The sequence below is a fragment of the Strix aluco genome, chromosome 8, assembly GCF_031877795.1.
Source record: "Strix aluco isolate bStrAlu1 chromosome 8, bStrAlu1.hap1, whole genome shotgun sequence".
In the NCBI taxonomy this organism is placed as follows: domain Eukaryota; kingdom Metazoa; phylum Chordata; class Aves; order Strigiformes; family Strigidae; genus Strix; species Strix aluco.
This window is the reverse complement of record NC_133938.1, coordinates 24,088,887-24,101,708: the sequence shown is the minus strand read 5'-3', so window position 1 is coordinate 24,101,708 and position 12,822 is coordinate 24,088,887. Positions and strand designations below refer to the sequence as shown.

General features: G+C 36.6%; 1 protein-coding gene across 4 annotated transcripts in view; it reads left to right on the top strand.

Annotated features, from left to right (window-relative positions):
• The window catches only part of VAV3 (vav guanine nucleotide exchange factor 3), a 202,070-nt gene that overhangs the window by 93,764 nt on the left and 95,484 nt on the right, over window positions 1-12,822 (top strand). For all 4 annotated transcript variants that reach the window (XR_012624163.1, XR_012624162.1, XM_074832667.1 and 1 more), the window contains exons 16-17: window positions 7,885-7,986; window positions 10,759-10,859. Coding sequence is in view for 2 of the 4 variants with exons in the window: in XM_074832667.1 (XP_074688768.1) it covers window positions 7,885-7,986; window positions 10,759-10,859 (203 nt within the window). In the remaining 2 variants the exon portion in view is untranslated. The remainder of the gene's footprint in view (window positions 1-7,884; window positions 7,987-10,758; window positions 10,860-12,822) is intronic.

Here is a 12,822-nt window from a genome sequence, read left to right as displayed (position 1 = left end):
CCCATAACCAGGAGCCAAAGGCTGCAGATTCTAGTCACTTCTACTCTTTCAATTTTTATAATACCACCTCCTCTCTTGTGTGCTTTTTTTCATTAGAGGCAGTGTGATTTGCATTTCATTAATTTCCTATTTAAAATTTACACTTGCTATAAGAATTTAATTAATCTAATGAACATAATACTTTATTTTATCCCTTTATTATATTTTGGTTAGATTTGTTGGCAGCCAATAGGCTTTCAGTAATATGTCGATGCAAAACAAACTTGAGACAGTAGTTCTTAAAGTCTGTAAGGCTAATACTGAAACGTCTGAAGGGCAAAACATCTAAGGGAAGATGTACTCAGTATGTTAAAATTTGTGGAAGAAGGGTTTTTTTCATTGTTTATATCTTTAGAAATATGGTCTTTCTGGAAATAAAGACTGGGATTTTAATGTGCTACTTGTCCACATGAGAAAATAGGGGGAGGGGGTTATAGTAAACTATCTCTTAGCCTTTTATTTATTCTCTTGGGCCACATTATCTGTAGTAATTACATATTTAGTAGAGAGATAAGATAGAGTTTTGGGGCTGAAACTTTAGTAGTTTTCCTGGTGCATTTTATTTTGTAAGCCTTAACTGTGTAGAGTAAATTTAAACTGATAGTAAGAGAAACCATATTTATGCCTAGCCCACTGAAGAAATTACAATTAATTTGTTTAGTCCAACCTGTTGTGAAAGGTACTCTGGTTTTTCTTGTGGAAAACAAACATGAGTGTAAGAATGCTGATAAAAAATTAAATTGTTGCTATAAGGTAGCCAAATGTCTGCTGTATGCTATTGCTATTCAGACACATTCTGATCTTAATGTTTTCTTATCCGAATATGGTTTTGGTTAAGTAAGGAAATGACAGTAATAAATTCCATCTAAGCTTCTTGATACTGATGATGTACACTTGTCATTGCAGTATGCATCTCGGAAACACTTTAGACCGATGATGATCCAAGTTCAATTTTGTAAGATGATGTATAGAACTTACACTGTTTGATACGTCAAGATTGCCAAGGTTCATTGCTTTATTTTGACTTAAGTATTAGTGTTTTGATTGTGACATGTTTGTGTCTTTAGGGTTAAGAATTACTTACAAGTTTTTGAGCAGTTATCTCAACTGCTATAGGGAAGTGTTAGAAAATTGTAGCTTAAACTGTTTCATTTTATTCATATGCACAATTATTTTGGTATTTTGAGGTAGGATAGTAGAGAGAATTATTCCTTATTCAGTAGGCATAAGAATAGGTGCCTAGGTGTCTTGTCTGACAAGATAATTTTGGGCTATCTATAGCATTGCTCTGTGGTCAGCTGTGCCATTAATCTAGGTGAAGATTATTACTAGAATGAATTCTAACTGCAAAACTTGTGAGGGACTGTTGATAATGTACCTCTTTCTGACACCATTTACGAAGGTGTTGCATTATGTGGGTGGCTGAAGACAGAGGTTGGTCTATGATCAATTTACTCTTACGAGAAGTAAGAGTCAATAGAAAGAAATGGCACTGCAAATATGGAGAAGTATTTTTAAAAGGGAAATATTTCTTATGCACACGGTTAGCAAAAATGGGGTGCTCCTAAGTCTGATGATATCAAGGGCAACTGAGTAAGATACCTGGATAACTCTTTTCTACACTGAACTCTCTAAACTTTACAGACAAAAGATCTGTTCAGAAATGCAGGATTGACTGAAGATGATGGTCATTCTGCTTCTTGAATGGTGGCTCCGATGGCTGATGTGGAGACAAGAATTGTGTGTCCGAAGAGGAAGGAGACTAGCAAGACAAGCATTTGCAGGTCTTTGTGTTGGTGGTGTAGCAGCGAATTGGTCCCAGTGGGACTAATATTCTGCAAGTAACTTGGAAAGAGAAAGCTTTACTCAAAAGGCTCAGAGGCAGCCCAAGGACATTGCTGTAGCGACTGGAGTAAATCTGGGTATGGGGATCTAGCACTATGCAGGAGAGGGCACTCGTGGTTGTCTCTTACGAAAGCTCTGCTGCTGAATTGAGGAGAGAATTGGAAAAATTTTCCTAATTATAGATTCACTCTCTTTCTGTATCCTGACATTTTTGGCTCTGCTAGAGTGTAGGAGTTGAGACAGCCTGGGGAAAAAGTAGAAGAGAGGAAGAGAAAGTACTTTTGACTCCCCACGTTGCTTGTAAAAATAAGAGACAGAGTTTTACCATAAAATGAGGAACATGTTCTGTCATTATTTACCTCAGATTTAAGCATTTCTGGTATATGGGTGACTTCCTGCTCTGGCCACTCATCAAGATTGTTTGACAGCAGAAATTGATAAACCTTTTCATTTGTGGCGAGTCTGGGACACCCCATAGTAGAAGCTGTTGTGGAAGGAGGACTGAGGAGCCTGTGAGAGGGCTTGATTGGTGACTGTTCCACTCTGATGGGGAAGGAACCCAGTTTAAGTCCTGAATTAGATTTTCCTAATGCTAGCCACAGAAATTGCTTCAATATGTTTGAATTTTTATAACAATTATGTGTAGGCTCCTTCCCACCCCCCACTCCCCTGCAAGAAATCATCCTTCTGAAGAAGAAAATATATTTAGTATTAAGCTTAAAATTAATGTTGACCTAATATTCAGTTTTTCTCTGTCTTGGAACATGCCCAAAGGTTGGGAAGTAGAAGGGAAAAGAAGATTTGAGAAGGGTGACGTGTTCTCTTTACTGTGTTGTGGCAGGTCTGCTGTGTGTTCACAGGGTATCAGTATAAGGCTTGAATGCTATAAGAAAAGAACTTCTTTATGGTTGGACATGACTATGGGAAGTTGTATGCTATGCTGTGACTGTTGTTTTTCTGTTGAAGTTATCAGCTTGATTTACTGTATTTAAAAACTCAAAAAATAGTATATGCCAGTGGTTCTCAACCTGTGGGCCACGGACCCTTGGGGGGCTGCAGTGTTGTCACAGGGGGTCCATGAAGGCTTAAAGCAGGTGTGGGGAACGTCCAGCCCAGAGACATTTGGGCTGGCCCATGGCAAGCACTGCGCCTCCTTTTCCCACAGCCCCCTCCCCTCAATGCTCCTCTCATACTCGAGCCCCCCACACCCCTGCCCTGACACACTAGTATATTCAGTGCTAGTATGGTTGGTGGGACCCACTTTAACTAGGCGGTTTTTCTCTTAAAGACATTTTCTCAACCCAACGGCCTTCTTTAGGGCCACAATGGGGCTGGCGTCTGTTCCTCCAAGTGGTGGCCCTGGACCTGTAAACAAAAATATATGGTGACTGCACACAGACAAACAAGGGGGGAGGTGAAAAGGATATTGTAAAAACTTTTCATCAAATTTTAATGTAAAAATTTTGACAACAAATTCAGAATGGGCCATCTGAGTAAGAAGAGTGTTGATGCTATTATTTTAAGTTCATATGGAATCATTGTAATGAAGTTATTATCATAGCAGTATGTGCATTAACAGATTAATTTATTTCCCCTTCTCTCCAAATTTGAAGACCCTTCGTGAGAGAATTGAAAGAAATATTTGATGCAGTCCAGTGCTTTAAATCTTGAATTAAGTCTTGGTGGTCTGTGGCCACAAAAGGTATTTAAAGGGGGTCTGTGGTGAAGGAAAGGTTGAGAACCCCTAGTATACGCTATTCATGTGAAAGGTTTTGTGGAAAAAAATTTCCTATGGCCCTTGTGGTATTTGGGCTTGGACAGTCAGAAATGAGTTGTGCTTAATCTCTAGTTGGAAACTTCTGTGTGGTATCGTGTTGGGTTATTTTTGCATTATTTTTGATTTGTTGAAAAGCAATACATTGAAAACTAAAATATCAAACACCATGATTCATAAAGTTCCAAACTTTACATTAAAAGTCTTGCTTCTTGATATGTAGCGCTACAGTGCATTATCTCAAATTATTTCAGAGTTGTCTGATGTAATGTGTAATGTGACTACAGAACTGGATTTGCCATAATGCAGCATGACTGATCAGGTACTAGAATGTGCAAGAGTTTTCCTGTCCACAGTCAGCTCTGCAATATAAGTTTTTCTACAAAGTTTTCCCTATTCCACCTCTACGTTTACAGTAGATAAAACACATTATCTTTTTATTTTCATTGTAGTTTTTTCTGGTTTTTGCTGTATCCTTAATTATCTTTCTTATTGTGCTTCACTTACTCTGTCTTCAGAGTAAGCATATTATTTCTTATTTTGCACTGTTCTTTTCTACTGCCTTTCTGAGAATATTGATGACTGGAAACTTTGCTTTTGCATAAATGTGAATGTTTTTTTGAGCAGTCATGAAATGCCTTCTTGTCTAACATGAATCAACTGATAATGTATCTAAATATTAATATTTTTAATAGACTCTTTATGAAGAGAATCATGAGATAATGGGTAAAATACTGATCTTTTTGAAATGTGACGGACTCTGAAATTTGAGAATGTATTTTGCTGATGTGTAAACTGAAATAAACAAAGACATTTTTCCATTCCTGTTTGACCTCAAATCTGATACAATTAGGATGAAGGATGAGAAATTGAAAGGGACAAAAGAAAACTTGAATGTTGCTCTTCTCAGTGAATGCAATGGCATTGTTCATTTTGAGATGACTGCTTGGAAGTACATTCTAAAGTCTATGCAAAAAGAAAGGCTGAGCAGCAGGTTAGGTTTCTTCTCTTGTAGATTCCTGCTCTTTCTGCACAGGATCCTCTGTAACATGCTGCAGCTCTAGTCCCTTCCAGATTCATTTAATCTGTGGGTGGTATACTTCAGTGGTGTCTCCTTTTGATTCACTGAGCTTTTGTTGTTAGGGATTTTTAGGTTTTTCCTTTTGGGTGATGGGGCTTTGGAGAAAAAAGGGAAAAATATGATATCTTTTGAGTGGTGGGAAGAAGGGCTTGCAGAATTTAAAAGGTCCTTTTGGTTTACTGATAGTTGCTGTGTGCCCTTAAACAAGCTACTCTGGCTCATGCCTTTTAAAAAAAACTATTTCAAAAGTTCTTTGTGCTAGCTTGGCCTTAACCAACAAGGAAATCCATGAAGTTAAATGGTAGTGAAGTGACAGGGAGTATGAAAGATGTGTAGGTGGTGAAGAAAGAACATGTTTTTAGATAAAGAATTTATTGAAGTAATCATTGGACTGTTACAATCACTAAACTAAAACCTGCTGGGGTTTGAAGAAACTGAGGGATTCACTCTTTATGATACATTTTTATGATCCTTAAGAACTGAGTAGTACTTGGAACCAAACTAGTTTCTCCTGTAGGTATTAGTGGACAAGATAAACTGAAGTTTGCATTAAATTCCAAAGTTTGTATTGTATTATATGTTTTCAGTCTTGTATTCTCTACTTATGCAAGTAGGGTAAATGTATGCAAATTTTAGCATACAGTAGAGAGCCAAAGTTGTACAGACTGTTTATCTGGAGAAATCTTCTGTCTTGTTTAGGACATTATAATCTGATAATTTAGTCCATAGGTGCAATAAAACAATTTATGTTGAAAGAAGGTGGAGGGCCTTGTGACAGTGCTTCTGTGAGGCAATCGCTTCATTCTTTGCAATTTTAGCACAATGCTTTTTTTCCTCTCAAGGATAACTTTCTCTGTTAAGGACTGTAAAATGAAATTGAACGGCTTTATAAAATATAAAGAAACTTAAATATTACTTTTACTATAAAGAAGAATGAACAGCATGTGTCATCTTTGTTCTGTTAATAGGAGGTATATTTTCAGGAGTTCATGTATTTCAATCTTTGTGGAAGATTGCCTGAGAGAAGAATGGAAGAGAATTTTTACATACGAAATGAAGCTATATAGTCATACGCTTGTGTTAAACACATGTCTTTTTTTTTTTTTCTTTTCATCCACTATGCTTATTATTTTTGAAGATTGATCCTGTTCTAATTGAATGAATGGAATTTTTTTTTTGGTTTGTTCCTGAAAAATGGTCAGGTTGTTAGGACTAATTTGATATGCTTTCAAATCTGTTGAGTTTCTGCATGTTAGGCTGATAATTTGGACATGGTTTTGCAAGCAGTCTTGGTCTGAACCAAATGGTAAACAAAAAGCAGCTTTTGTTGGGAGCATAAGTACTTGTTCTAGGGAGCTTTCAGGATTGTCCATAGGTAACTAACTGTGTAGCCTAAGAGGTTTTAGCAGCCCCTTGGCAAGCATGTTGTGAAATATAGGCCTTGCTCTGCAGAGTTAACAGCCCCAAAACGATATGCTGTTCCCTTGGTTTAAGAAGTTTTTTACTTTTTTTTTGAGATAAATTTTATCCTGATACCTGTACCTTCCTGCTGTGAATGGGTAGCACCCATGCCTGTTCTAGTTAGCAGTGGTTGTGGTATTGACATCTTGCGTATCATAGCAGAGAGACACACTAGTGAGCTAGTTAAAACAGTACTGAGTGTAAGGTTATTCTCAAGCATAAAAGCAATATCCCATTTGCTTTTCGAGTACAGTTTCATTTTCAGGAGGTGGATTAGAAGACTGACCTTTCTGACATTAGGTACTTAAAGATTCTCTGAATGTTTTTTTCATAAGCCTTTTCATTCAGTCCTGGAGAGATTGATGCTTGCATGGTTACCTATATTTATGTTTCATTGCAATTTGTGGCTGGTCTATGTTTTAGTCGAGAAGTTATCTATAATACATAAAAATGAAACTTATCTAATAAGTATCTCCAACTTTAATGCATGAATTTGTAATTTTGTGTGTTGGAAAAGCTTCTGATCTTTCCTTTGAGTGTTGCAGATTCTTGTATTCTCACCCTCAGGATTTTTTTTCTTATTTTAATTCCTATGTATCATACATTCCTATGTTTTTTGCTAGAAAAATACCAGAAATTTATGGAATCCTAAGCATTCTAATATAAATCATACTTAAAAATGCATTGATCCTTACTATATATATATTTTTTTTGTCTGATACAGTCTAGCTTAATATGAAATTATACACCTAGCAATTCAGTGTTACTAGTAATGGTGTTAAGCTACTTTGGGGGTGTTATTGAATAAAAAACCACCAGAAAACAAAAAACAAATCAGTTGAAAATTCCTGTTCTCCTCCCTGTCTTGGAAATGGGGAAGATGACAGGAAAAAATTGAATGGATTACTTAATAAAATTTAAATAAACCTGCAGTCACCAGTACAACAAAATGAGTGGGTCATTTTAAAATTACACTTTCGCTTTTGATAGGGATCAGTAGGGAGGATAAACCAAACACATGTACAGTAATGGACCAGTGAGTGCTTTGGGCATAAATTTGGTCTTTGGAAATAAGTCTGTGAATAGTGTGTTGGTACCTTCGCAGTGTGAACAGTGATCTTCTGTTTTATTTGTTAAATTAAGTGTGTGTAGCAACAGCTGTAGGCATTGGGCAACACATTGAAGAAAGACTAGTCAAACCCCAGTAAATATTTTCTAATTGCTTTTGAAATCACTCTTGTTAGCCAGTGTATTGCTGCATAATTGTGACCTAGCTGTCCCAAATGTGCTGCTCATGTTTTCAAATGTGGTGCTTCTCAGTATAAACTGCTTTTCCTTGTACATCCCTATAAAAAAATATTTGAGAATGAGAAAGTGAGCATTCTTTTGGTCCATAAAATGATCCTAGTTACTTGAACAGGAATAAAAACCAGATGATGTTTGTTTTGATGTATAGTTTTCTAGTTATTGTGTCAGCTGGGTGTATTTTAAAGGACCAGTCTGCGTAATATTATAATTTAGACTTCATTTCAAGGTATGTGGTAAAGTCCATATTTCTGGTTCACCTCAGTGAAGAACATCAAAGTGTAAATACAAGTAGTTCTTCATGGATTCAGATTTTCTGCTGTGAATGCTGCATTATGTTCTAGATTTTGTTGGTTTAAAGCAGATTTTCACTTTTTAGGTCAAACATACGGCCAGAGTATGCGGATACAAGCTTTCATGAGTTCAAAATGCATACCTTCAGTCGTGTGACATCTTGCAAAGTCTGTCAGATGCTTCTGAGGTAAGCTTTTCAAGTATTGTTTTTTTTTTATCCCAGGTGAAGTATCTGAGTCAAAGGAACATGTGGAAACACATGGCTAGCTGGTTACCCGTCCAAGACAGACAAGCCATGAAATCCTACGTAGTATTTCTTGTTGTATTAGCAAGTTTTTATAATAATTTTCAAATATTAACAGGAGTGCTGTTAAAAGCTCAAGATGCTCCTCATTTATAAGAAGGCTGCTTTATCATGATTCTCTTATGAGAATTACTTTAATAAAGGAGTTCTTGTGGAACAGTAAATAACAACTGTTTTGTACAGTTTTGACTACTGTGGCTGTTCCATGAGGCCTGTTGCTGTAGACCACCAGTTACAAGAACAGATAGAATATTTTTTCAGAAAATCAGATTATGATGATGCTCATAAATGTTTGATATGGGGAGGTTGTTTTGTGAGATGGAAAATAACTGTGAGGCATTAATAGCCATTTCTGAACCAGAGATATGTAGACAAATTGAAAATAGATGTTGCAAAGCTAGTTAAGAAATGCTAGCAGGAAACTTAATGCTTTCATCAGCAAGGATTTGTAAGGCTAACTTAAGCTAAGAAAGTCCATGTTTTCTGCCTCTTTCCTCTGAAACACACACATGCTTGCACATCTGTAGTTTCTCATTCATTATTTCAGCTATCTTTTAGGAGCTACCTTGAATTTTTTGTAAACATGGAATGTCCAATGGTATAGAGGTATATACTGAACCTAAATTTCATAGTGTAAGTTAGAAATGCAAAAGCTTTGTAAACTTTGGCCAGTTCAGGTGCTCATAATGGGTTGCCCAGAGAAGCTGTGCATGTCCCCACTTCCTGGCGGTGTTCAAGACTGGGTTGGGTGGGACTTTGAGCAACCTGGTCTAGTGGAAGGCAGGGGGGTTGAAACTAGGTGATCTTTAAGATCCCTTCCAACCCGAACCATTCTATGATTCTGTGATGTGATTCTACGTTGCATATCATTTATGTTCCAAAAAATGTAGCCATAGCATTTTAGAAAGGGCATTTGAAGTATGGGTAGTGGTTTTGATAAGCACAGGCATGGAATAAAATAACCTCAGGTATGTTTCTCCCTGTCTTGTATTTTTTCCTTTAGCAACCTTTTTCCTGAACAGTTAGACTGATCTGGATTTTCAGAGATTATTTCTTTTTAGTTTTTTTTTTTCCCTCAATGCAATAAGGTCTAAGTGACTATGAAAAGTGGTGCAGACATCCTGAACTTAGAGATGGTAGAGCTAATTTCTGAATTTTAAGCAGTATAGTTGAGTCATTGTGTCTCTGTTACTGCGCTAGCTGCTGTTGCTGAGAAACGGCTGTCTTGCTTCCAGGACACAGCCCGCGTGATGCTGCATTGTTCTGCATAGGCATGCCAATTGCTCAAAGATAGCTTGGGTATCCCCAAGTGCTACCTTGCGGTATATAGACATGTCCCTGGATATCTAAATTGCATTGAAAGCCTACTGGACTTAGCCTCATAAAGTGCCTAAATCGCTTTTTAAAATGGATTGTAATTTTAAGTTTCAAACATAAACTAATGTGTAAATACTTGGAAAAAAAATCTGAACTTTAGTGCCTAATCTGTAAGTGGAGGTAAAATCCTTGTCTTAGAAGCATCTGTAGTGAAGGATAATGTTACGTCCTATACTTTTATATAGAGAATCTTGCATTCCTGTGTAGCAATAAGGAAAAAAAAAAAAAAGGAAGACTGCATTAAAATATTTTTATACTTTCTACTTATTTGTCTTTAAGTTTGTGTATTCCAATACTTAAAAATACTGAGCTTCTGAATTTAATTAAAAATATATTTCATCACTAACAGTCTGGAAATTGCTGTAGTAAATAGCAGTTGCTGTACATTTCGTTCATGTTTAACTTGTTCAATCCTGTGTTTCATATGAGACACCTGATTTTCCTTTGAAGCTGAAGGTGTTATGTGAGACTGGGATGCATAATCACTCCAAACTGGTCAGGATAATCTTGGGGACAGACAAGTCTACAGTGAAGAGCAAGCAGCTACATCAGTAGATGGAACTCATATAATTGCTCGGTGGTACACGTAAAGAGCTGTTTCCCTGTTAGCCATTCAGTGGATTGTACTTAAGAGAAAAGCCATGCACAAATCTGAAAATAACTCAGTTCCCTCAGACTCAAGTTTAGATTCCAATTCATTAAGGGGAATTGGAGAACATATAGAGTAAGGAAAGTGACTCCTTATTTAGCAGCTCTGAATATTAACTAAAATGTACCTGGATATCTATAAATATATATATTTTAATTTTAATGGACAAATTTAAAGTAAAGAATATTTGCAATATAGCCTATAAACTCTTACTGCTTAAATATATATATTCAAACTTACAACTCTCTTGAAATGGATCATATTCTTCAGGGTGGCTAGGCAAATTCATATAGAAATGAACTATGTAGGATAGATACATAATGTAGGATAGATACATAATGGTACAATTTCAGGTGCACTGTGCCAAAGTTGCTTTGGGCTAAATTGAAATGGAGATTGTTATTCTACTAGTAGTCCAGAAGAACTATCTGGTTGTGATTTTTTTAAATGGCTAGTAGTGATAAAAAGCAGACGAGCTGCTTGTCAGTTGTCACTTTTTCTCGAGCCTTTAAGGACTATCATTATGCAGAACAGCAAATGACTTCTAATACCCTCTGCCATGTCTCTTATTTCCTTTATGCATGGAATTTATCACCTCTAATGTATCGCTACCTAATTTTATTTTACAGAGGAACATTTTATCAAGGCTATTTATGTTCTAAGTGTGGAGCTGGAGCACACAAAGAATGTTTAGGAAGATTAGACAATTGTGGCAGAGCTAATTCAGGTGGTAAGTCATTTTTATTGTTAGAATACCATTTTTAATTAGGACATAAAACTTGCTAGATATAATTAAGGTTTAATTTACCTCTAATTTGTGTTTATTGTAACATACATACTTGTGAAACTACCATTTATAAGCACAATTAGAATTGCCTTTAGAATTCATAGGGATTTTTATTGCTACTAAATTGAAATGTTTGAAAGCAGGAGAGAACTGTTATAGGTCAAACCCAATTTCTTCGTCAATGTCGCATACAAGAAGGAATTGCTCTCATTTTAATCTGCTCATATGTAACACCTGCTGGACAGCATATCATCTATCATCCCTGTGGTCCTCCCTTTATGTCTATGTCAATTTTCATATTTTCCTCTCAGCTCCTAAAGCCGTTTGTGTTGCCTCAGCTTCCTCTTTCATCTCTTTGGTTTCCATAGTTTCTGTCTACTCACAATATTCACAAAAAGGTGATTGATGGCTCTCTACTTCTCACATCTAAGGGCCATTTTTTTTCTTCTTTGTTTAATCGATTGCTATACTCTGTGAGTTTCTTCCCTGGCCATTGTCACTTTGCACTTCCCCTATTCTTCTGCTCTTTGGGACCTTAAGGACTCTCCTGACTTCAGTTATCGTTTGGTGTCCCTCAGATGACTCCAAATTTGACGTCTTCCCTTTCTGCTCGGTACTGTATCTGTAATCTGACATCTTCTGGATCTCCCACTGCTAATGCTAAATGCTATCTCTCATCATTTGCCTCCCATCCCCGGCAGTGAGTTTGTTGCACTACAGTCAGCTAGTCACATAACCATAGTGCCATTTTTGACTCTTCCCTCTGTCCAAGTTTTTAACTATTCTTTCTTCTTTCTAGAGATAATTTGGTGCTGATGGGGGGGGATGGGGACGGACGGACATCTGACAAACACACAACACACACCCCCCAACCCCTGAATTTCTCTCCCCATTAATATGTTTGAATTCCTGTTGTTTGAATGTGTTTGAAAGAGAAAAGCAGTTGGAATGCGTGATGATATCTGGAAAGTGTAGTTGTATATGTTGGGGAAGTTTCTATTTAATTCTTCTTCTCAATTCTCTAAAATCTCTGCATTCCTTTCCAGAATTATTTCGTAATAGCTTATGAAGTGTCTCATGTCTTGAGTATCTCACAAAAGCTACTTCAACCTCCTCCGTTGGGTTTTCTTTTTGACATTACTATCTACAAACTTTACAAAATGTTGTTGCAGAGAGAATCTCTTTCCCACTGCTTGAATTACATTATGACTTAGTCTGCTGCTCTTCACTCAGCTGCTGCTTCAAGATTTTGGCTCTAGCTTTTTATTCATTTCAAAATTGTATAAGCTTCTTTCTGTCTTTGTCCCTGTTTGCGTTACGCCCCGACTACTACTTGGCTTTTGGCTCGCTTTGCTATTTGCTTGCTTGATTCTTTCATGAAATCACCAGGATGGCAGGTACTGACTTCTGCTGCAGTCAGTGAACTTTATTTTCTCTGTTGCTTTCCTGTATCGGAGATCTTACATGCTATCCTCCAAGTCTGGACTTTCAAAAAATAATCTTTTGTAGATCTGAAAACCATACAGGCAATCATGGATTTCAATGAAAATTACTGGTTTGGAACACAGGTTTTTTGTAGAATGTCCTACGGATATTCTAAAGAAAATAAATACTTAAAATTACATTAAAATTTGAATATTTTAAAGCAATAACATTTAAAATAATAGAGTAGAAAAACGGATACTATTCTTCAGGAGAGCTATCTTCTGTGGTGTAAACCACCCCATCTTCTACTTTTTCTTTCTTTTGCACCTTCTGTTTTAATTGCTTTTGTAGTTTTTATTTTAATTGGATAGCTGGGACCCCGGGAGGCAGAGGCTTGTCTTTCTATTCCTTTGTAGAGATCTGTGGACACATATGGTGCAATGTGTATCAGTAAGAATGACCATAAATGCCTAGATAACAC